Here is a 24,481-nt window from a genome sequence, read left to right as displayed (position 1 = left end):
CATCTTTAAATTTTAAAAGGTCTTAATAATAATTAATTGTCACGTGTAAGTGTGTTGCCATGGTGATGTAGTGTGTATGTACACACGCTACAACAGCTTCTTCCTGGCTGGATGTGAATAATCATTTGTAAATGAAACTTTGTTTACTTGTTCTTATAACCACCCCAATGTTATTTTTGATGTTTAGAATTGTGTTTAGTACACGTTTGTGAAGTCGTGACGCGCGTGTGTGTGTGTGTTTGAATGTGTTAGTGTGTGTTTGTGCAGAGAAGCGTGACATTTGAAATTAACTGTCAAATAAATCAATATAATTAATTGATAGAGGGGGCTTCACGGTGGCAGAGGGGTTAGTGCGTCTGGCTCACAATACGAAGGTCTTGCAGTCCTGGGTTCAAATCAAGGCTCGGGATCTTTCTGTGTGGAGTTTGCATGTTCTCCCCGTGAATGCGTGGGTTCCCTCTGGGTACTCCGGCTTCCTCCCACTTCCAAAGACATGCACCTGGGGATAAGTTGATTGGCAACACTAAATTGGCCCTAGTGTGTGAATGTGAGTGTGGATGTTGTCTGTCTATCTGTGTTGGCCCTGCGATGAGATGGCGACTTGTCCAGGGTGTACCCCGCCTTCCGCCCAATTGTAGCTGAAATAGGCGCCAGCGCCCCCCGCGAACCCAAAAAGGGAATAAGCGGTAGAAAATGGATGGATGGATAATTGATAGAGGCCAAATTAAATATGTATTTTCTATGAAATAGTCATGAAATTAAATGATCACGGTCCACATATGTGTGGTCGCATTTACGAGACAATGATGTGCATTTTGTTACTTGTAATTGGTAGTTGATACAACTTTATGGTCCTTTTACCCTAATCTCAATGGATATTTGCAGGTGTCTCAATTCAAGCGATCGGAATAGATTTGATAGTTTTCTGGATGTTTCTTTTATCATTATGTGTGATGTACACTGCATCCAAACTTCAAGTCCAATATAATGTTTAACCTTCACCACTTATTCCAGCCTCAGAGGCATGTAAGAACAACAGTACTCAAGTCGATGGCAGATATGTTATAATTATACTAGGTTTTATTTTTAATGATAATGCTAGGTTTGATATATTATTTAAATCTAGGTTTGTTTGATGTATCAGTATCATACTAGGTTGGATATTTACTAAATTGTTCTGTTCTTGTTCAGACCTTAATATCCAGTACGGAGCAGAGTTGCAGCGTGACCCAGAGGTGGACAAGGTGAAAGTGGTGACTCAGTGTTACAGCACAATAGAGGCTTCTTCCAACGTCGGTGATGTTTACAAGATGACTAACGGCGAGACTTCATCCTTCTGGCAGTCTGACGGCAGTGCTCGCTCCCACTGGATAAGGTATGTTTCCCCTCGAACACGTCAGCGTGTTAGTAGTTGAACATATTCTGCTTTGCCTGCTTAGATTGAAAATGAAAGCAGATGTGGTGTTGAGGCGTCTGGCCATAGCTGTGGCCGCCAACGACCACAGTTACATGCCTCAGCTGGTCTCCGTGATGGTGGGCAAAAATCGACATTCTCTGCACACTATCCGAGATATCCGCATCCCCAGCAACGTGACCGGCTACGTTGCACTTTTGGAGAATGCCAACATTACACATTCCTGTGAGTCACCGCCTGCCACCTGCCCTCATCGTCTATGTCACTTTGTACTGTGTGCTGTTCTTCAACTGGACACACACTCAGGCATGTGTTTGGTCAAAAAGTTGGAATTGAGTAAACATTACTTGCAGGTTTCATCCAGTTAAACTTTTTAAAATAGCAAATTCACAACATTCATTGAGCATGACATACTGATGATAATTACATTGTGGTACTGTGCTTTTTGGTAAAACTCAATCTTAAAAAAAAAGAAGTAATTTTTACCAAAGAAAATTAGGAAATAATAAATATAATGATTGTCTTCCAGACAGCAAAAATATGAAGACAAAACTCATTTTATAGAGAATATTGATTGTTTTACATGCAAAAAGTATGTGAAATACATGTAAATGATGAATAAAATGTATAAATGCACATTTAACATCACTTTTACTTCACCGGTAATGAGTGGAAAGGATGGAAGGGAGTACCACTTTTATTATTTACTACAAGTTGTTTCTTAAATTCAATAGTGTTTTTAACCTTCTTTATCAAAGTGCTGGCTGGCTCCATGCTGGATTCTTTTTCAGTTCTACTAAATAAAAAAGTACAGAAATAAAACCACCAACATGGATTCTTTGACACCACATTTCACGGAATCATACACAAGTAAACTAGTTTATTACGTATAATGTTTGACTGTATGTAGGTGTGTAAGGATAAATGGTAATTATGATAAACTCCCGATGGTTAGTATCATCGTTTTAATTTTTAATTATTAAAAAACCGTGATCGAGAACTGCACTTTAATAAACTCACAAACTGACAGGCGCCAGTTAGCTAGCTTGAATGCCAAAATGAAAACAAGAGACAGTATCGTCTTTCCTCATTAAGAAACAACATATCCCAGACTAAAGTTATATAAACACATTGCTGTCTGAGTAACTAAGATATTCAATTGTGCACATTGAACCTCCAAGCTTTGCTCTCTTAGGATAGAGTGATCGATCTATAGTCAGAGGAATACAAGACGGAGGTGTTTTTACGGTGTGTCCAAGGACGACTGAACAGAGTTGGACGCCACAATGCCCGTCAGAAATAATAAATATTAATATTAGATTTAATTTGCTACACACTTTTCATTTAAATAAATCTTAAAGTGATACAGCACAAACCAAAATTTTAAACAATCAAAGCTTATCCATTAAAACCAATAAAATACTAGGACTAAATTACTATCAGAGACTCATAAGAAACACAAAACATGCAAAATAGTGGCTTGTCTATCAGTGTGTCCATTTGTTTTAGTTATTGGCGGAAAAAACCCTGGTCAAACGATTTCAGTGTAAAGTACTTTTTCCGCACATTCATCAATACCGTGATAATAATGATAACCGTGATTATATTGTTCACAATAAGTGATATGACATTTTCATTTCGTTACAGCCCTAACTAATAGTATTATGAAAACTGCGGCAAACCTTTGGTAAGACTTTTCATTGAGAAGAGAATGTTACGAAAAGCTGCATGTACAAAATGTGAGGTACTACTAAATTTATACGTTAATCATTGTACTGACTCTGGAGAGTCTCCTCATCAGGATTTTTACAGGAAACAAAAATTGTCTGCCAAGTTGAAAATCATCCAACATCTTTGTGTCTTCCTCTAATCCCAGACATCCAAATCAACATCAAGCGGTGCCTCAGCGATGGCTGTGATACTCGTATTCATGGTTTGAAGACGCTGGGCTATCAGATTACCAAGAATAAAGAGGTGTCTGTGTCGGATGCTTCAGCCATCTGGTACTTGTCTCTCCTCACCTCCTTGGTCACCGCCTCCATGGACACCAACCCTGCACTGGCTCACACTGTTCTTCAGAGTACTCAGTAAGACACAACTCACACACTTATACTTCAATAAGTACATTGTGTAAATATTTTGACAGTGCAATACTGTTTTTGTACGCCTGTTGGAAATTATCCATCCATCCATCCATCTTCTTCCGCTCATCCGAGGTCGGGTCGCGGGGGCAGCAGCCTAAGCAGGGAAGCCCAGACTTCCCTCTCCCCAGCCACTTCGTCTAGCTCTTCCCGGAGGATCCCGAGGCGTTCCCAGGCCAGCCGGGAGACATAGTCTTCCCAACGTGTCCTGGGTCTTCCCCGAGGCCTCCTACCGGTTGGACGTGCCCTAAACACCTCCCTCGGGAGGCGTTCGGGTGGCATCCTGACCAGATGCCCTAACCACCTCATCTGGCTCCTCTCGATGTGGAGGAGCAGCGGCTTTACTTTGAGTTCCTCCCGGATGACAGAGCTTCTCACCCTATCTCTAAGGGAGAGCCCCGCCAAACGGCGGAGGAAACTCATTTCGGCCGCTTGTACCCGTGATCTTATCCTTTCGGTCATGACCCAAAGCTGTTGGAAATTATGGTGGTGATAATATTAACTACTACTTGCATCACTAAAGGGTTGCTCTTAAGCTGCTACCATTTCAACTTAGTCCCTCCCCTATGCTACGTAGCCAAGAGGATGCTAATTGTTTATCACTGCACACTCACCATTTTGCCTGTTTTGAGTAGTCTGTCTACTGACAGTGTACTGCATTTTAATGTACTGACAGTGTACTGTATTTTGCTACAATGACAGTGTACTGCATTACCATACTTTTCAATGTAAACACAGTAAAAAGGTGAAGTGTAAGTTCAGAATTAGTACAGCCTGTGTGATGTAGTGGAAGAAAAGACTTTGATCAGCGTATGCTTCTTTCTCCAGAAAAGCATTACAACACATGCCACCGTTGTCCCTCACTCCCTCATCCACCGACTTTCCCAAGTTTTTCTCTTCGAACATCCTAGAGGAGGTGGATGCGTTTCTCCTGAGGATTGCAGAGTAAGTCCTTGCTGTTCTCTTCACAAAATGATCAATATTCACCATCAATACTTATGATCAATTGTGTGTATTGTGCATCACAAGTGAACAGAAGCTTCAATAATCGTAGTTACGTGAGCAATAAACGTAGTTAAAAATTCACTCACTAAACTTGTTGACAATGTCATGTATAGTACTTCAGTACAGTGTGCAGATTAGAGTGCAGTATAGATTTACTGTCCTCTGAAAGCCATTAGTTTCTATATAGCAAGTATCACAAGTAAGCAGTCTTATTTGAGCATTATTTGATGTATTGTGCAGCAAGTGACACGTCCTGCTTCTTTACCTGTACAACAACACCACTTTTTAACCATGGACACGAGTGATGCATAATAAATATCAGACAGAATATCATTGGCCCAATATGCAGAATAATGACATCACGCCAATAAACCCGATAACACTCCAAAAAATGCTCGGATGACGATAAACAAAGTTTCAATGAGGCGAGATTACCTGTACTATAATGTGAATTAGGGTGAACAAAACAAGCGCTCCTTTTCTCCTACCTTGTAGCAGGTCGTAAACGTCCCCTAAGTTCATTGTAAACAAACATGGCATCAATTGAGACTTGGCCACTGTTTTAGAGGAAAACATTTTGTGTGCTATTTGCACCAAATGTTCTTAAAAAATTCTGCATGTAAGCAAAAATATTGCATTTCAACACATCAAACCTTTTGTTTTGAAAACCTACAATGATACCTGCTGCTAAAGAAACTGCTTTAAAATCCAGCCACAAAGAAAGGTGTGCAAAAACTACACTTAAGACATAGATTAAATTAAATTATCAATATCGGGTTTGAGAAACAGGAAGTTATTCGTATCAGCTTACAAAAATATTCTTACTGTTCTATTAATCATTTTAAATACATTTTTTGTTTGTGAAGACCAACAATTTTTGACTATAACTGCCTACCGCCAGAGTGCAGCTTGGATAGACTCCAGCCCAACCGTGACTCTAAAAGGGACAAGCAGTAGAAAGGGGATGTTTTCAAAGCGTAAGTTTAGCCTCCAGAGGAGGTTGCGTTACAGATGGGTGTCATTGCCCAGTAGCCCATGACAAAGAAAGCACCTTTTGAAATCTGTAGTTACCGTATTTTGGCAACACCCACTAAATTTTAGAAGAAAAAAATATGTTTCCGTATATTAGCCGCACCAGACTATAAGCCACAAATATATACGTTGCGAACATTTAAATAAAATCTACTCTGGGCTCCTTAATGGAGATTATAGTGGAGACATATTTCTAGTTAGCTGACATAATGTCTTCCTTGCTGTTACATAATTTATTCTTTACTTACATAATATGTCTCCTATGTGTCAAGATATTTACACAAATTTTGGATTTTTGCCATATATGTTTCTGTCATCTTCTTGTCCAACCATTTCTGTCGCATTGTTGTTTTATTGAATCACCTAACATGAAACTAACCACGCCTTTTAAAATACCAGTAAAATGGAAAAACAATTTGCATCTATATTGAAACTATTGTCATATATATCTGATTTATAACACCAAAAGACTTAAAGTTTGCGAGTAAATATATATCAATCTCACAGAGATTCCTGAGCCATTTTGAGAGATAATGGGCAAGCCAATCATGTGATCCCTTCCCCATCAACAACAATGCTAATCATGCAGACTTAGTGAGAGCCAACGATGATTACTTTGCAATTATGATCCAGAACCTTGTTTTTTTAGCCTCGTTACAAGTGGGATGAGCTACAAGTTTTAGAAGCTGTGTGCTAAACAGAGCTAACTTTAGTGAAACACTACGCATCCTGCAACATTATTGTTAAGTGCTAAACAAGAAATACAAACTAGAAACATAATAAAACAATCACTTACTGTAGAATGTCTGCTCTCACTATGATGTCGACTGATCAGATGTTCTTATTACCTATTTAGACAAAGATTTATTCATAATCCACACAAACCGTTAAAAGTTGCTGCCAGCAGACACTGTCTTTGTTTGTCATGTCTTTGTCTCCATCTTCGATCTTAAACTGAATGTCACAGATGAACAAAACCTAGTTTTATGGCTAAATCCTCTTATTATCTAGATGAGGCATGATTCAAAATCTAAAATTACTTTGAGGAGACGTGATGCGGCAGCAGCAGGACAATGGCCGGGTCAATGCTACAGCACAAGCACAAAATCTCTCTGCTATCAATGCATCGCTAAAAATAGTTTGTTTGCGTTAGCGCTTATAATAACAATACCGCTAATATTTGGTTAGTATTCAGGTCACAATATATAAATATTTTTGTTGGCGGGTTTTAGAGGGTTATTTGGAGGGCATTGTGGGCAGAATAGAGAGCCCACATTGACTCAATTATTAGCAGACTTCTTTTATTTGCGGCTTACAATGCATAAAAAAACATGTTTTCATGTCTTACATAGGGATTGTGAATGACAGGCAGCACATATTTTTCAAATTTTTGCATATTTTCAGTATAACTGATCTGCCATTATGGTCAGAGTACAGGGACGTTCAAATCGTGACGCCATCTGACCTCGAATGTACAGAAATTGACGAAGACATTGGGAGCGGAATGGCTGTCTAAAATTGTCGCATTTTGTGATGTTTAGACGGTATTTTTACATACTTTGCGGGTTGGAAATATGGATATGGTATAATGGACACAGTGACACATAAATAAGCATATGAAGTCAACTTGTTTTTCCAATCTACTGGTACTTTAATGAGCCCACACTTTGAGTGCTGCAGACAGAGGCAGATCTTCCAGTAGCGAAAACAAACAAAATGAAGCTGGTAAGACACCGGTAAAGAAGGACAAAAACTATTTCCTGGCAAAAAATTTAAGTTTTGAATGCTAAGCAGAAGAGCTATAACTTGTACAAGCAACTGACACTGCACAAGGAAGAGGCAGGTAGTGGGGGAGTTGTCTTAGCCGCGTCAGTGCTGCAGTGAAAAAGAAGGCAACTTTTCTCAACGGACTGGTACTTGATCAGTGGTTCCAACTGTCTTCTTTCCTAATCATTTATTTTTTTAAATACTAAATTCTGTTATCATATGGCTATATATATATATATTTATAATTGCTGATGTAGTTCTGGATTGATAAAAATATAAAGAGGTCAATACCAATATACATCAAAATGTGGTTGCTGACAATTTGCCCGGCCGATAATTGGTCAATCTATAATATTTAAAATGGATCAGTGCGTCACAATTGTACCCAAAGTGTTACATTTTGACTCTAAAAAAGATCCCAAAAAATACCACAGAGGTAGAAATACTAAAGGGTCCTTTTAATTTCACAAAAAGCGACAAATAACAAAAGGGGATGATCCGGTCTGGAAGGGCCAGAATCATAAAGGCCAACAAACTATGCTAGATTTGGAGGAACAAACAAAAAATAATGTCACTGGAGGGAAACAGCCAGTGACACAAATAAAAGAAGCAGCAAACCAAAGGAGACCATAAGGGAAAAAAACAGGAAGACTGAGCACTCAAATACAAAACTAACAAACTGCAAAAAATAACAAACAGCAAAAAATAAAAGCACAGGAATATACTCAACTAGCTAGAGGAACTGATAGCAACCTGAATAGACGTGGAGTCATGAGTAGGCACTACGTGGAAAGAGCCCGCAGTTGTGCGTTAAGGGAATCTAAATAGGTGAAGGTAAATTGGCAGCACGGTGACACAGGGGTTAGTGCATGTGCCACACAATACGAAGGTCCTGAGTAGTCCTGGGTTCAATCCCGGGCTTGGGATCTTTCTGTGTGGAGTTTGCATGTTCTCCCCGTGACTGCGAGGGTTCCCTCTGGGTACTCCGGCTTCCTCCAACCTCCAAAAAAAACATGCACCTGGGGATAGGTTGATTGGCAACACTAAATTGGCCCTAGTGTGTGAATGTGAGTGTGAATGTTGTCTGTTTATCTGTGTTGGCCCTGTGATGAGGAGGCGACTTGTCCAGGGTGTACACCGCCTTCCGCCCGAATGCAGCTGAGATAGGCTCCAGCACCCCCTGCGACCCCAAAAGGGAAAAGCGGTAGAAAATGGATGGATGGATGGATGGATAAATTGGCTACAGCTGTGCTCGTCAGTCCCGCCCTTACCATGGGTATCATGGCAACTGAGAAAAATAGCACAGGGAAGAGACTATGCCAGCAGGAGGCACCAAAACACAGACATGTAATACAAAGCTCTCATCCATCATACACACATTTGTATATTGTATGTAATATACTTAAAATTGTGTACACATTATTTACTATTGCGTGTACATTACATTTCATTTTGATACAATATATTTACTATTATATACAATATACTAACTATTGAATTTTAATATATTTACTATTGTATGTACACTTTTATGGTAGAGTCTAGCAGGCACAAACATGAACTTCTAAGAATAAGGGCGACTACCCTACGAAATCAACATTAGATTTTTATGCAGTAGTCTTCTTAGATAATAATACAAATGAATCAACTGCTTACTGAAATGTGAGGGTTTAAGTTAGTATGAAGTGTGAACCAGCAGTACACACAGTATGATGTTGACTATGATATGGTTTCTAGAGTGTAAAGAGTCTTCTGAATTATTCATTACGTTGGACAAGTAGTTACAAGAGAAACAGTTACAGGACACTGATTTGGTCATGTTTCAGAGAAAATGATCTGAAAATGACCTGAATGATATGTTCCAGGATCAACACAGGAACAGTTATCAGTTTTATTTAATAATTGTTTTACCAGAGAGACATAATATTTAACAAAATAAAGGTAGTAAGTTAATTAGGTTTTAATAAAATGAAATAAGAATGTAATCATGTACCAGTCAGAAAGAAGTGTAATATATAACACAAAAACGGTTATATCTAGAACATGTTTTGACAAGGATTCTTTGAAATAAATTACATATTGAAGTATGTACTACAGTAACATGACAACAACATAAAGGTGTTTGTTAGCAGATATATTTTAAATAAGAAAAAAACAAATTAACCAATGACCAGAATTTATCATTTGATTAATTAGAATTTGATGGATTTGTCTTTTGCTAAGGTTTTGCATGCTATGTTGTTGGCGTGTTATTTACTTCTTTATTGCAGTTTGTGCTACTTGGAGGCACATTAGATGATATTACATTTAAAATACTTGGATTTTATCTGCTTGAACATTCAGACAAGTTTGCCTATTATCACTTTTATAATAACGCTAGAAAATCACTAACACTGTACATTTTTTTCCTGGCTAATATCCAATAAATATGAACAATTTCCTTGAAATTTGAATGCTGATCTTAATTATTTTTGTTTGGTAGCTGCTGTGAGAGTCCTGATGCTGAGCTGACCCTCCTAGCCTTCGCTCTGGCCAGAGGAAGTGTGTCCAAAGTTGTCCAAGCGCTTTCCTGCATCAGCGACCACTTAGAGACTCAGTACAAGGCTTCATCCCTCATTGCTTCAATGTCCTCCGTTAGGCTGCAACTACTCTATCGAAACGGTAACAATCATTGAACGATCCAAATCTATGTCTGCCCATAATCTTACTCTTCATTCATATTTGCCTACTGTTAATGCTGGATTTACATTCTTAACTGTAATTAATTTGTGGAATGCTTTGTGTATATATTTTTTAAACACATGAACAAATTGATATATATGTGTTTACATTTTTTAAACACATTAATAAATTATATATATTTGTACATATATATATATGTATGTATGTATATATGTATATATATATATATATATATATATATATATATATATATATATATATATATATATATGTGTATGTATGTATGTATGTGCATACATAAATTATATACATGTACATAAACAAATTGATAAAAAAATAAAATAAATATATAACACATAAACAAATTGATGTATATCGGTTTTTACATCGGTTTATTATATATAATAATAACAACAATAATGGAAAAGATTTATACAGTCCTTTTTTTTAGTTTCTACGTGTGTGTTAAATTATGTAAACACATAAACAAAAATGATATAAATTTGTTTACATTTTTTAAATGTTTATGTTTTTATTATTTAAACACATGACCAAATGGACAGTATTTAGACCCCCTTAATTTTTTTTCATTGCAGCCATTTCCTCAAATTAAAATAAATAATTTTATTTCTCTTTAATGTACAATCAGCACCCTATATTGACAGAAAAAAACATAAATGTAGAAATGTTTGCTAATTTATTAAAAATAAAAAATAAAGAATCACATGCACAAAGTATTCATACCCTTTGCTCAATACTTTGTTGATCCACATTTGGCAGCAATTACAGCCTCAAGTATTTTTGAATACAATGCCACCGGCTTCGAACAACTATCTTTGGGTAGTTTCACCCATTCTTCCTTGCCCATTCCTCTTTGCAGCACCACTCAAGCTCCATCAGATTGGATTTTAAGTGTTGTTTTCATCCAGGATGTCTCTGTACATTTTTTCATTCATCTTTCCCTTTATCCTTACTCGTCTCCCAGTTCCTGCCACTGAAAGACATCCCCACAGTATGATGCTGCCAACCCCATGATTCACTGTAGGAATTGTATAGGCCTGGTGATTAGCGGTGCATGGTTTCCTCCAAACATGATGTCTGGCATATACGGCAAAGAGTTAAATCTTTGTCTCATTGGATAAGCTCAGATAATTGAGTTTTTTATGATCCGATAGTCTTTGAGGTGCATTTAGCAAACTTTTTACTAAGAAAGTGCCTCCGTCTGGCCACTATACCATACAGACCTGATTGGAGGATTGCTGCAGAGATTGGTGTCCTTCTAGAAGGTTCTCCTCCCATCAGAAGAATGCTGTAGCTCTGACAGAGTGACCATTTGGTTCTTGGTCACCTTCCTAACGAGACTAAGATGAATATTTTTTAACAAATTTGCAACAATTTCTGCATTTCTGTTTTTTTCTGTCAAGATGGGATGCTGGGTGTACATTAACGATAAATAAAATTGACTGCAATGAAACAAAGAGTGAACAATTTAAAAAGGTCTGAATACTTTCCATACCTACTGTATTTGTATATATATATTTTTTTTAAACACACATACATTTTTTTAGGAACATGAATACATTTAAATATGTTTGTTTTAGTAGCCAACATATTTTCTGAATGGATATATTGTATATTTGTTTTTGTATTTGAAGTTATTGTTTGTGTGTCATCACAGACAAGCCTCTTCAGCTGCACTTACAGGCGTGCGATGTGAAGAGCAAAGAGGAGAAATCAGGACCAGAGAACATGCTCACAGAATCCTCCACCGGAGATGGTACATATGTTTTCATTATTACTATGAACATATCCTAAAGTATATCAGCACATTAATTTTTCTTTGAAGGTTTCCTCACTGAGAATGGCAAGACGAAAGCCAGCGTAATCCTGTCCACTGAGGACCAGAGCAACTTTCAGGTCACTCAGATGAAGATCAATGTATGTATTCTAATCCTGATTATTTATTGACATTTTAATGACTAATAAATACATGGATAATAACTGTGCATATCGTTTATCTCTGTTCGTTGTGTTAAAGGTGCGGAAAGGGGCTATTGGAGCAAAATGTGGCTTGGTGTTTGCTTACAAAGATGAAGAAGCATTTGATGCAGAAAAACATTTCAAAAGGTTCAAGAAGTATGACGTGTGGGACTACAGAGACTACAAAGAGTTTGTACTCGACAAGTACGTTTTATTAAGTTGAAATGTGCAAAGACCAATATACCAACTTGTGCACAAGTTGCTTTTTGCTGAGCTCTGAATGAAGGCTGAAAGTGTTGTCACCAAGCTGTAATTACAAAGACATAAATAACCACATATCATACATATCATTGCAATTTCCAGCATACAAAAAAAAAATATGCTTTCAGGGCATGAAAATGGTAACCTGACTCTCGCCAGATCCTTGTAGTTTGCTGAGCTCCACACAAAGATCTGGGCTCGAGGGCAATGCAAACTTCTTCAAGATAGCAAAAAATAATGAACCAATCAGGATCGCTGGGCGGGATTTCATAGATGTGATGTAGCGCCGAAGTGCCTTTTTGATTCAAACAACAATGGCGGCACGCAGCGAGAAGTCGTGTGCTGACATTGATTCTGCTTTTGCAACTGTTTTGTGACATCGATTGTGTACTGACATTGCTGCGTTGTTTCACTAAAAGATCTCTAACTTTTCGCTCTGTTGTTATCCAATATGTCGGCTGTTCTGTTTTGGATTTCCCAGCGTCGCTCTCATCAGCGTCAAGGGTTGATTTCGATGTGAGTGGTTGAAGTAGCACGTCATTCAAGATAACAGACCAGTGGTTAATCCAATCACATACAATGATTTTTTTACAAGGCCCTGCCTCCTAAAATACATCTCCTATTCAAAAGTCAAATATCCTTGGGTGGAGCTAAGCGAACTACAAGGATCTGGCAAGAGTCAGGTTATGAAAATGGAGCCCTTTGATGATGACAGATGTAGTAGCATTGCAGTTACATAATTAATTTCCTGCCCACAAATTAGATTAAATCAACTTAATTTGTATAGCACAAAATATCAATGTTTGATTTTATTGAAAACATGTTTAGCTTCCCAACTCAAATGAGTCACACATTCTGATTGAGTTGCAGTTTATTCAGCGATGGCATGGCTCCGACAGTTAAAGTTAGAAAGACCTGCATTAGAATTACCGAAAGGAATATAACCTTTACACATGCAAACAAGTTACTGTCTGAATGAAAGCTGACAGGTCATGTTGTCACTTGACATGCAGTGTGAGGATTCCAGCGCTCTCTGAGGACGAGCCCATTGGTTGGTTTGAAGTGGAAGAGGACTGGAATGATGTGGCGATCAAGCTGCAGCAGTGTCGTGTTGCAAAGGTACATTCTATTAGCTAAACTATTTAGCATCCTTTCTTACACTCACACATAAAGACCATCTGGCTGTTTTTGTTTCCATTTTACCCTGAATTCCCAACTATATGATTGTCTCATAAGATTATTTGGGACACTCGATCAACCACCGATAACCATCGGCCAATTGTGAAAAGTAAGTCATCAGCCAATGCTGATCTCAAAAACCGCTCACCTCTGGCTCAATCTTTTTTTTTTGGTCCCCTGGGCTGACAGAGGCATAACTGTATGTTTATACACTGTGTTTAGACATTTTTCTAAGGTAATAATCCTTCATTTTGGTAAATAAACTATATTTCTTACAAGTACGTGAAGATGAGGCTCAATATGTTACACATCAAGTAAGAGCAAGCAGGAGCAGACAAGAAGGCGTGCTAGTCACTAAACTAGCTGCTAAGCTATCTTGAAACAACAGACAAGATAAGTGCTTAGTAAGGTTTAAGAAGTGTAGATGAAAGCTTGTTAAAGCAGAAAGAAAGCAGCTAATAACAGGAAATGATCAAGTACCGATATATTATTTAGAGTCTATCTCAGATGTGGCCAAAGTGAAAACGAGCCGCGGGCCAAACAGTGATTTTAAGCGCAGCACCATGAGTGAGGAGCTCAGGCACACAGTCGTCCATCCTTTATCGCAATTAATTGGGACCGGACTTGAGGGAAAAACACATTTCCACAAAGTAGTTAGGTAGGTAGGTCTTTATTGTAATTGCACATGTACAACAGAACTTCGTTCTCAGCACAAACCCGTTCAAGATTAGACAAACAAACTGTGTACAGGGTTACAGAACAAGAACGTGAATGGGTCGCCACAAGACTCCCCGTAAAAGATGGGAAAAAAGTCAACCCTGGGGAAGGATGAATAAAAAAGACTGCACTCCTAAGGAGGCCCAGTCCGGAGTGGGAAAAAAAAACTCTCCATAGCAAAGCACATATACATATTACAACATGCATCTCGAGAAGTAAGATTATCATTTAAAATGTAATATTTTCATAGTGAAAGCATAAAAAACTTTTGACCTTCTAAATATGTTTTTTTTTTTTTACATAATTAGAGCCATCTAAGCTAACCATGTAAATATAGTCACCTTTACACCCCTTTTACCCAATATAGTAGCCTTGAGTGTGTTCTATTGTAGATTACAGGACTCATTGGTAGCTTGGAAGATCCTCCAAGCGTCATTGCTATGGCCGTCATCCGGCCATTAGAACACGACCATGACGTGGAAATACTTCACAGAGCTACCAAGCCTCATGCTTTCAGCGTGACAACAACACAATTCAACCCGTAACCACGCTACACACCACACTTGACATTTCTCATGCTTAAATTCGACCATTCACTATTCTATATATTTTTTTTCATGGTAATAGACTTTGGCCCTCGTGGCTTGCCATGACTTCAACTTGAATCTTTTGGTGGTAAGGCAACATTTGATTTGTGACTGGATCGAGATGGAAGGGGATTGTGGCGGAATATCATCAAGTACTACTAAATTGCTAAGAAAAAAAAAATATTAAGACAATTGGAGATTTTTTGAAAACATTATGAAATTGATGATAATGTATAAATTAATGGCATGCTGCAGCAGATGTACAGCATCCAAGAACTGGATATTTAATGATTAAAAAACAGAAGTTAAAATCATTATCAGATAGAAAAAAATATACTCAGAAAACATTTAGAGAATATGCCAAAATATATACAGATGCATTTAAAACTATAAATAATTTAAGTATAAGTTATAGCAGGTATTCTACGAGAAAACAAAGTTTTGAGTAAAATAATTAGCGACAAGTTTTTGTTTTTTAGCAGGGAATTAATAGCAATTTCCATGGCAGTTAACTGGACAGATGAAAATAAAGCAAGTAAAATGGTGTGGTCCGACTGCAGCAGTGCATTAATCAGCATAGAAAACATAGCTTCTCAATCAAAACAGAATTTAATGTATGAAATAGTTCCAACAATCTTTAGAATAAATAAAGGTGGACGTGCGGCAATATTTCTCTAGGTACCTTCTCATGTAGGAGTTGTGGGCAAAGAACTTGCAGATACATACTGTAAGCCTGTGTGTGTTTGCATGTGTGTGAGTGCATGTGTGTGTGTTTGTTTGTGTGTGTCAGTTACAGACTTATGAATATAAATTTCAGGCATGTGATTTTTCCGTCTAAAGTCGGAATTCCGTCTTTTTTAATCTCGGAGGAAAAAGGTGTCAACCAATCAACTACGGCGTAATATAATATTACGCCCTAATTGATTGGTCGATTTGTTCCTTGTGACCAATCAGGACATCTGTTATGAATGATGACGTTATCACCGCCATTTTCCAAATGTAAACGATGTCGGTTCTCGCGAGAAAGGACGCTTCACGAGTAAAATAAATTGATAAACATGTCAAAAATAAGTTTCGATGGGACTGGATGGAAAGGGAAATCACTGATACTGTTGGGAAGAAGGAAGTTACGACTTTGTTCGGCGATTTTATTCGGAAAATCAATCGTCCCGGAAAAGTTTTGTGCACGTGGTGTCATGATAATATTGACTATGGATCCCGAGGTTTCAAGGCTTTGGAAGTACATGCGAAACGCCAAAAACATATGAAACAACTTGAAGCATGGAAAACAAAATTTTCTCTAGCTGGTACTTATGGATGTCAACCGAAAGTGAGCAAACCTTACGGACTTCATCCTTTGTTTACATCAACAACTGCCGTAGACATCGAGAGGAAAGATCCACCCAAACAACCCACTTCAGTTGCAGACAGGGTAGTTAATAATGAGGTAAGCTAAAAAATATTTGTTTGCGAAATACGCATGTTTGTTTTAAATATTAATCAATTATTGCTTTGCGAAAAATAAATGTTTTTTTCTAAAAATAAAAAGCCACGTGAAAATATATTATGCAATTACAGAAATCCAAAGAGTCGCATTATTGATTCCAGTTAACAATTTATTTGAAATAAATTTGCATATAATACTAGAGGCAGAAGTTGGCAGTGAAATCCAAAAAAGAAGCTACAAAAGCAGAGACCAAAAGGAAAATGCAGGCTCCTCAGAAATTTGCAAGGAAAGCTCATGTTAGGGCTCTCCGAGCAAGTAAATGTGTGAAGTGAACTGAAGTAATGTGGTAATACTGTAAATAAACTGTAGATAATAACACTGATCAATGTGACACCTGTGGATGTGAAATGAACACAAGATGTAAATATTAGTGACTAAATACTGTTGGGACTGAACAATATACAGTGATTCATTAGGATAATTGGGGTATGTATGTTCTATTAATGATGTTTTCATGTCTTAAACACTAAAATATTTTCTTCAAATGGTGCTGTCTTTGTTAATTTTAGCATGTTAAATTGGTGAAAAACCAGGAGCTTTGGGGGGCGTTGCCCCCCTTATCCCCCCACCGGGGCACCGTCCCCCAGACTCCCGGAAATTTTTTCAGTCTTTTTCATTGTGGTCAAATCACATGCCTGAAATTTAGAACCCCTCCAAAGCAGTGTTTCTAAAAAAAAAATTTCAAAGTATGTCCTTAACTGACAGTCTGAATGGGTGGTGGGATATAATGTAATTAAGAGTTGTCTTGTGTTGTGTTGATATTTACTTAAACGCACCACACACATAACTATCACATTTTCAATGCATGATTTCTATATTTACATTTCTGTAACTGATTAACAATTTTTTCACATTTAGGAAAATGCACCTGTGTGTACCATCCTCATCTGGTGATCGAGTAACTGTGAATTGTTACTTTCCTCCAAGTTGTACTCTTAATCTTGCCAAGATGTGCCATGGTGAACACACCTGCTTAGCATTTTACCTGCAGGGTGTGTCAGTGACTGTAGTGAGACATAATACCAGCGCAATGCAGCACAAATACAGAACAAATAGATCTTTATATTAGACTTAGACTTAGACAAACTTTAATGATCCACAAGGGAAATTATTATGCTGCGTTTAACTCTGGTGTCTCTTGTCCTTTCAGTTTTTGATGGTGAAGTTCCTATGCACCAGACAGGACACTGCTGACCGTCTGGGTGTGCAGTCTCTCAGCTTCAGTGGTTACTGTTGTGGTGGAACAGAGAAGCTGGAAGACCTTGACCACCATAGCACCGCAGGAGAGCACAGCAAACATGATGCTGTCACTGGCCTTTGTCTTCTCAACAAGACCTTGTTCTTCATTCAACAACTCACACAAGATTTGGTACAGAAAAAAACTCCTCACCACTGCATTTCAATGTAAAAGGTAGGATGTGATAAATATCACAAGTGTAAACTCCTTTCCTGCAGGATACCGTTTACTTAAAGCTGAAGTATCTTCTGGATTTCACTGAGCTGAACTTGGACCTTTTCTGGAACTTCTACAGCAAACTGATGCTGATGTGAGTATGATCACTTTCCCTTGATTGTGGCCATTATTACGGTAGCCGTGTGTTTGGCTTTGTCTCAGCGAGGGAGAGGAGGTCTTGAGGAGTAGAATCCATCTTCTCCAGTTGCTGCAAAACTGTTTTCCCATGCTTCCCAACACTCATGACTCAGCGACAGAATCAGCGCCCACATCCAGCAGTGTGGAGCCTGTGGATGATTCTACCAGGGCTGATCAGCAGCTTTACTCTCACCTCTGTTACAGTATGACACAACTTCTAGCATCCATGGACAGCAACAAATATATTAGTGAATAAATATTATGTAAACACTTGTTTCAGTGGTGAATGAGCCTGAGGGGGAGACGTTACTGGAAAAAGCTTTGCACAAAGAGGCCATGAAGGCCATTCTTACTGGAGCAGCTGTTTTCTTCCCTAATAAACACATCAGGAGGAACAAACTCTTCAGTATGATGGTATGTTCAAATATGTATTTATATTACAACAGGCGTAACTGTTAGTGTTATTCTACAACTTACTGAAAGTAAAACACAATTGCAAAGGTTTCGATTGCCTAATAATATAAGACAGAAAACATACGTACAATTCGCAATATAAATACTGAGGTAATCTGGCAAGGTAAATAAAAAACAAACTATTGCATGGATCATGATTAATTCTAATACAATTTGAAATTTGGTCTTTTTTTGCAGAAAAACATTACAGAAGAAGATCAGCGGCCGTCAGTCAAAGTGACATTTGAGTCGCTGTGTAATTACTTCAGGTATGTGTAATATAATATATTTACAATATGTTTTAATATCCTACTCTCACAAGTACAGTAACGTGCACGTCTTTATTTAGTGACCAGGATCCAAGCGGCCTTCTCCTGCTACCCACTAAAGATGCTCCCGCCGACTTCGACATTAAGCCAAGTCTTGCAGTGATGGAGACACTGCTGCTTGTGGCAACACAAGAGGTGATTACTGTAGTAATTCATCATAATATAGGTGGTCACTGTAATCCTGATTCATAATAGAGGTGATCATTGTATTGTTTCAGTATTGTAAACATTGTAATGATCAATTTGATACTGACGTGTGACGCTATCAAATGGAAACTTGGTGGGTGTAGTTTTTTTCTGGCACATTTTTATTGGCTGGCCTGAAAATAAATTACAGCTCCCAAAATCCCCTGCGCAGCGCAGGACCGTGGAATGTCATAAAAGGGAGAAAAAGAGGAAGCTTTCAGGAGAAGTGTATTCGTTGAGGAATTGTTTTATTCGGACATTTCATCAAAATATGTTAATAACTTTTTGAGATATGTTGCTAACAAACAGACAAACAATCCCCTGCAAAAACATAACTTTTTTGTCAGAGGTAAAAAAAAGTCTTTATCCTGCAAAGCGAAGTGCGCCATCTTCGTCTCGAGCGTTTTCAAGCCAACACAGAGCAACAATAAAGTGTCCATTGGGAGCGCCAACACTGCACACCGCGGGAAATACGAGAAATATGACTAGACTAGATCTGACCAATCTAATTCTATGATCACGAACTGAATAAGCCTACTCAGGTGTGTGGCAAAACGTTTTCCAAGACAAACCAAGCAGTCCAGTTGCAATCGATTAAATGCCCTGAGATGACAATAACCTGGATGAATGAGAACCTTCCTAGACGAATAATATGAGAAGCTACTTGATAATCAAGGAAAATATATTTTAAGCCAATGAAGCGAATGTACGGTATTTACCGTACATCATTAAAATTAGTCAGTAAACTTTTCTGACGATCAGCATTTTCCAACATGATACAAATGTCTACTGTAGAGGACACTGCTTCTCAGAAAGTAAAAGTTGAAAGACACTTTACATTATTGTTTTACACTGCCCGATTGTAGCTGAGAGGCTCCAGCGCCCCCCCGCGACCCCGAAGGGTATAAGCGGTAGTAAATGGATGGATGGATGGTTTATATTGGCACTTTAAAGGCACTCAACTGTAATTTTTTTATTTATATACATATATATATATATATATATACACACATTTTTTTATTTTTTTTATCAGTGGATGTTACACCACTATTCCTTGAACTTAAACAAACATGTTAGTATAGCAAAAACATGATTAGGACATTTGAACATTATGTTTGTGTTCAATGACAGCAGTAATTGTGTTTATCCTAAATATTCCTGCCAGTTAATTTTCACACATTGTGTCATTTTTACCAAGCCTTTTTTTGACAATACCGCAATAATATTGTGGCTTTAGTTCCATGACAAATATCATACAGGGAGATTTTAATATCATAATGTATAAAAAATCATGATAGAGGTGATCACTGGCATGTCAGTGTAATAATTATTCATTATATAGGTGATCACTGTAATGATTAATCATAATAGAGGTGTTCATTGTAATAATAAATAATAATAGTGGGGATTACTGACATATCATTGTAATAATGAGTGTTTATTAGTGGGCCTCTTCATGAAATTTCCAGCTCTGGTTGTCATGTCTAGCATTGTAACAAGCTGCCATGTTAATGTACAGTGTGAGGTGATGATGTTGGATGAAGGTGCTGGATCCAGTAGAACTGTGCTACTGTCCTTGTTCTGGGCCCTGCAAGGCAGCCTCCTCTCTTGGTGTTACCTCCAACTTAAAGGAGGGACTTTCACTGCTGCAAGCATGCAACTAGCCAGAGACCTGCTTTTACAATGTAAGATCCCAATGCATGTACTTATCTTCCCTATAGCAGTTCAGTGTGAATAGAAATGTAATACAAATTACAATGAAGAGCAGTAAAGCAACCTCCTGTGTATGTAAAGTATTTCAGTACTTTTTGTCAATAGCGTGCAATCAGCGTACATAGTAGGGTTATTTATGCTTTCAAATATGCTGTATACTATATTTGAAAACATGTAGAAGAAAGTTTAATTACATAGCTAGTACACAAATGTACAAGACATTTACCTATATAAATTCATAATATAATGTTTATCCTAGGTGTGTACTATGAATGTATATTTACTCTTTTTGACACAGCTGTGTAAGAGATTAAGTGTTTATAATACGCACTCAGGAGTAGAATTCATCTATGTGTCTTTGAACAGATGCGGATCAGTTTTTGGGAACTATCAAAGGAATACTTGCTTCATTGCTGGAGAAGTACACTGGCACTGAGATTATCAACAAACTGGGCAACTCCATCATCGCCACAGTCTTCAGACAGCTAGTAATTATTTGCAATTTCACAATTTTGAGTTGATGGTGATGATTAAAACAAGTTTCTGGTTGCTCCACTAGCTGCTGTTCCTCCTGGAAATTTGCTCTTTGGACATACCTCACTGTCCGCTGCTCAAGAGCTTCTCATCTTTGAATGAGCTGCTCAAAAGTCTGTCCATTGGCACTGGAGATATATTTTCCAAGGTATTTACCTAACCCTAATAATACTACAGTTTTATATATTCAGAAAATAATATATATTCAAGTACTGTAGAGTCAATGTTTTAATACACAGTCTCTCCAGAAATGCATGATGCTGTGAATGTGCCAAATCACAAAAGTAGTCCAAAGCACATTTCGACCAATTAGTCATTTTCACCAATTGAATTTGTCTCTGAGAAGCACTCAACACGCATGTGCAGCAGAATCAACAGCATTGTGTAGCAATATATAAACTATTTATCGATCTAATGACACAATTGTCCCTCGTAGCTCAGACGTACTTTCTGTTCCTGTCTTCAGCGCTAAGCCTTCTGTGTAATGTAGCATATAAACGTTCACTTCCTAGTTTACATGTATTTATATAACTATTTAACATTCATTTATCTAGAGTAAGACAATCAGAACAGGATTTTGTTTGCAATGCTGACCAAGTGTAATGATAATCTCTCATTGTCGCTCATTTATCAACAAAAAAAAATCTAAAGAGCGCTCACAACAGTTCACAAATGCCCTTAACTTGTGTGGGTTAATGTGTTGGAACATAGAAGGATGTTTAAGATAGACAAACATTTTTCAAGTGAAAAACATAAACCTTGTTGACGAAAGAGCAGAGAGCGGACAATAGGGAGGCATTTGGTGCTGTTTTCTGTAATTATCAATCAATCAATCAATGCTTATTTATGTCGTCCTAAATTACAAATGTCTCAAAGGGCTGCACAAACCACAACGACATCCTCGGTAGGGCCCACATAAGGGCAAGTAAAAACTCACCCCAGTGGGACGTCGACCATGATGACTATGGGAAACCTTGCATTATTACTATTATTAGTAATAATTAATTAAAACAGTGCTTTACTTTTCACAATGAGCGCAGAGTATGTGCCTTTACTGCATCCAGTATCTACTTTTAAGTCTGTGTGGTATAAAACGAGTAAAAGGTATTTATTTATAATTTGTTTAAAAAGTTAAGGTTACAAGGAACACTTAAAACACTGATAACAAATTCATGAAATTACGAGCGGATTCAATTTTATTGAAAAAATAAGTTTCAAGACGTCGCAAATTTTGACGCCACTTTCTGAAATATGGTGCTGTGAATTCAGACATTTTAGGTCGCAATAAACACAAAAAAGACGGATAAATCTTGGAGAGATTAAATACACAAAGTATCATATATTTTATGATGTATATCCCATTTTACACATAAAACATTTTTGAATGACAATATGTATTGAATCAGATTAATAAATAACTCAACTGTTAAGTCCTTCAACAATGTCTATGAATGTTCTCATTCATCCAGGTCATTGTCATCTTAGGGCAATTGATCGATCGCAACTGGACTGTGTGGTGTTTCGTAGCCCTTTTGTTTGGTTTGTTAGACAAATCAAACAGTCCAGTTGCGATTGATTGAATCCTTCAACAATGTAAGATAAAAGCAAACTTTAGTGGTTAACATGCAGAGTTGAAGCAAGCAATATTATTGATTATGGTGGATTACACAGATTTAAAATGTAGTTTATCATTCAATTAATGTTTATTTCAACGCCTGATTTTTACATACTTACACATACATAGTTTGTATGAGGGGAAAAAACACACATATTTAAAAATATGATTTTCCTTTGACTGTTAGGAGGACCAAGAGAGCTGGCACCAGCCCCAAAAGCCCGTGGTGCTTCGGACCTGGACCATGGAGTCCTCTCATAACTATGAAGACAGTCGCCATGAGAGCAGCATCTTCGCCTGTCCTGGTGTGACTTCCTTTGAAGTTGACTTTGATGAACGTTGTGAGACAGAGAAGAGGTAACTGTATCATTGTGCTTTTCTATTTCTATTCATCCATCCATTTTTCTACCGCTCGTACCTTCATTCATCATTAATAGAATATTCCACCAACAACGTGATCCATTGCAGTCAATCACTAACTTCCTAAATGTAAATGCTTTTAATGTATTAATTAATTTACAACTTTCTTTCTTACTAATAAATTATATTTATTTTGAGTGTGCTATTCCATGAAGTAGTTTTAATCCCATTGTTCAAATCTTAGGTATGACTACTTAGAATTTACCGACTCCAGGGGCGGGAAGTTTCGCTATGACATGAAGGTTGGAACGGAAAAGTGGCCAAAGGTAGGAATAAGCCATTTACCCACAGGATGCCTCCATGTTTCTCTCTCCTTTACGCACCTTGCTTCTCTTTGCTCTCTTTAGAAGGTAACGTTTGACATCGGCCCTCAGCTTCAGTTCCTCTTCCACTCTGACAGCAGCAACAATGAGTGGGGTTACAAATTCACTGTCACAGCCATGGGGTTGCCAGACATCACCATCTCTTGGATGTCTGACCTGCAGCTGCTTGTGGCGCGCCTAATGGGGCGTCTTGCCTCCAGAACCATGGCACTTAAATCGCCTCATGGTGAGATTGTTCTTCACCGCTGTTGTTCAAGTGATTTATAAGTTGAATTAAGTGTACGTTATAATTAATCTTGTAATGGTTGGCAGTGACACTTGATGAAGATCACACTAGTAACACGTAGCATAAAATATGTAGAATGATTGCGTCCCAACTCAACATATATGTTACAACAAGTGTTTCTAGTGCCATTGTTACAGTCAAGAAAATAAGTATTTGAACACCTTGCTATTTTGCAAGTTATCCCACTTAGAAATCATGAAGGCGTTTGAAATTTTCACGGTAGGTGCATGTCCACTGTATGAGAGATAACCTAAAAATAAAAATCCAGAAATCACAATTTATGATTTTTTAACAATTTATTTGTGTGGTACAGCTGAAAATAAGTATTTGAACACCTGTCTATCAGCTACAATTCTGACCCTCAAAGACCTGTTAGTCCGCCTTTAAAAGTCCTCTTCCACTTCACTGTATTATCCTGAATTAGGCTCCTGTGTGAGGTCGTTAGCTGCATAAAGACACCTGTCCACCCCATAAAATCAGTAAGACCCAAACATTCAGCATGGCTAAGAGCAAAGAGCTGTCCAAAGACACCAGAGACAAAATTGTACAACTCCGCAAGGATGGAAAGGGCTCTGGAGAAATTTCCAAGCAGCTTGGTGGAAAAAAGTCCACTGTTGGAGCAATCATTAGAAAATGGAAGAAGCTAAACATGATGGTCAATCTCAATCGGAGTGGAGCCCCATGCAAGGTATCACCTCTTGGGGTCTTAATGATGCTGAGAAAGGTGAGGAATTAGCCCAGGACTACACGGCAGGACTT

General features: G+C 37.8%; 1 protein-coding gene across 6 annotated transcripts in view; it reads left to right on the top strand.

The window, feature by feature from the left end:
• Window positions 1-24,481, top strand: part of zzef1 (zinc finger, ZZ-type with EF hand domain 1) — a 112,534-nt gene that overhangs the window by 7,153 nt on the left and 80,900 nt on the right. For all 6 annotated transcript variants that reach the window (XM_061898276.1, XM_061898277.1, XM_061898275.1 and 3 more), the window contains exons 4-24: window positions 1,192-1,375; window positions 1,440-1,639; window positions 3,291-3,501; window positions 4,384-4,500; window positions 9,842-10,020; window positions 11,720-11,818; window positions 11,888-11,979; window positions 12,080-12,225; window positions 13,296-13,401; window positions 17,423-17,641; window positions 17,728-17,819; window positions 17,888-18,066; window positions 18,144-18,277; window positions 18,515-18,585; window positions 18,666-18,780; window positions 20,351-20,516; window positions 20,911-21,032; window positions 21,104-21,226; window positions 22,881-23,050; window positions 23,298-23,379; window positions 23,461-23,662. In XM_061898276.1, coding sequence (XP_061754260.1) covers window positions 1,192-1,375; window positions 1,440-1,639; window positions 3,291-3,501; window positions 4,384-4,500; window positions 9,842-10,020; window positions 11,720-11,818; window positions 11,888-11,979; window positions 12,080-12,225; window positions 13,296-13,401; window positions 17,423-17,641; window positions 17,728-17,819; window positions 17,888-18,066; window positions 18,144-18,277; window positions 18,515-18,585; window positions 18,666-18,780; window positions 20,351-20,516; window positions 20,911-21,032; window positions 21,104-21,226; window positions 22,881-23,050; window positions 23,298-23,379; window positions 23,461-23,662 — 3,009 coding nt within the window. The remainder of the gene's footprint in view (window positions 1-1,191; window positions 1,376-1,439; window positions 1,640-3,290; window positions 3,502-4,383; window positions 4,501-9,841; window positions 10,021-11,719; window positions 11,819-11,887; window positions 11,980-12,079; window positions 12,226-13,295; window positions 13,402-17,422; window positions 17,642-17,727; window positions 17,820-17,887; window positions 18,067-18,143; window positions 18,278-18,514; window positions 18,586-18,665; window positions 18,781-20,350; window positions 20,517-20,910; window positions 21,033-21,103; window positions 21,227-22,880; window positions 23,051-23,297; window positions 23,380-23,460; window positions 23,663-24,481) is intronic.

This window comes from Nerophis ophidion, linkage group LG04, assembly GCF_033978795.1.
Source record: "Nerophis ophidion isolate RoL-2023_Sa linkage group LG04, RoL_Noph_v1.0, whole genome shotgun sequence".
Classification (NCBI taxonomy): Eukaryota; Metazoa; Chordata; class Actinopteri; order Syngnathiformes; family Syngnathidae; genus Nerophis; species Nerophis ophidion.
Note: the sequence above shows the minus strand (reverse complement) of the source record. Positions and strands in the feature narration are given on the sequence as shown.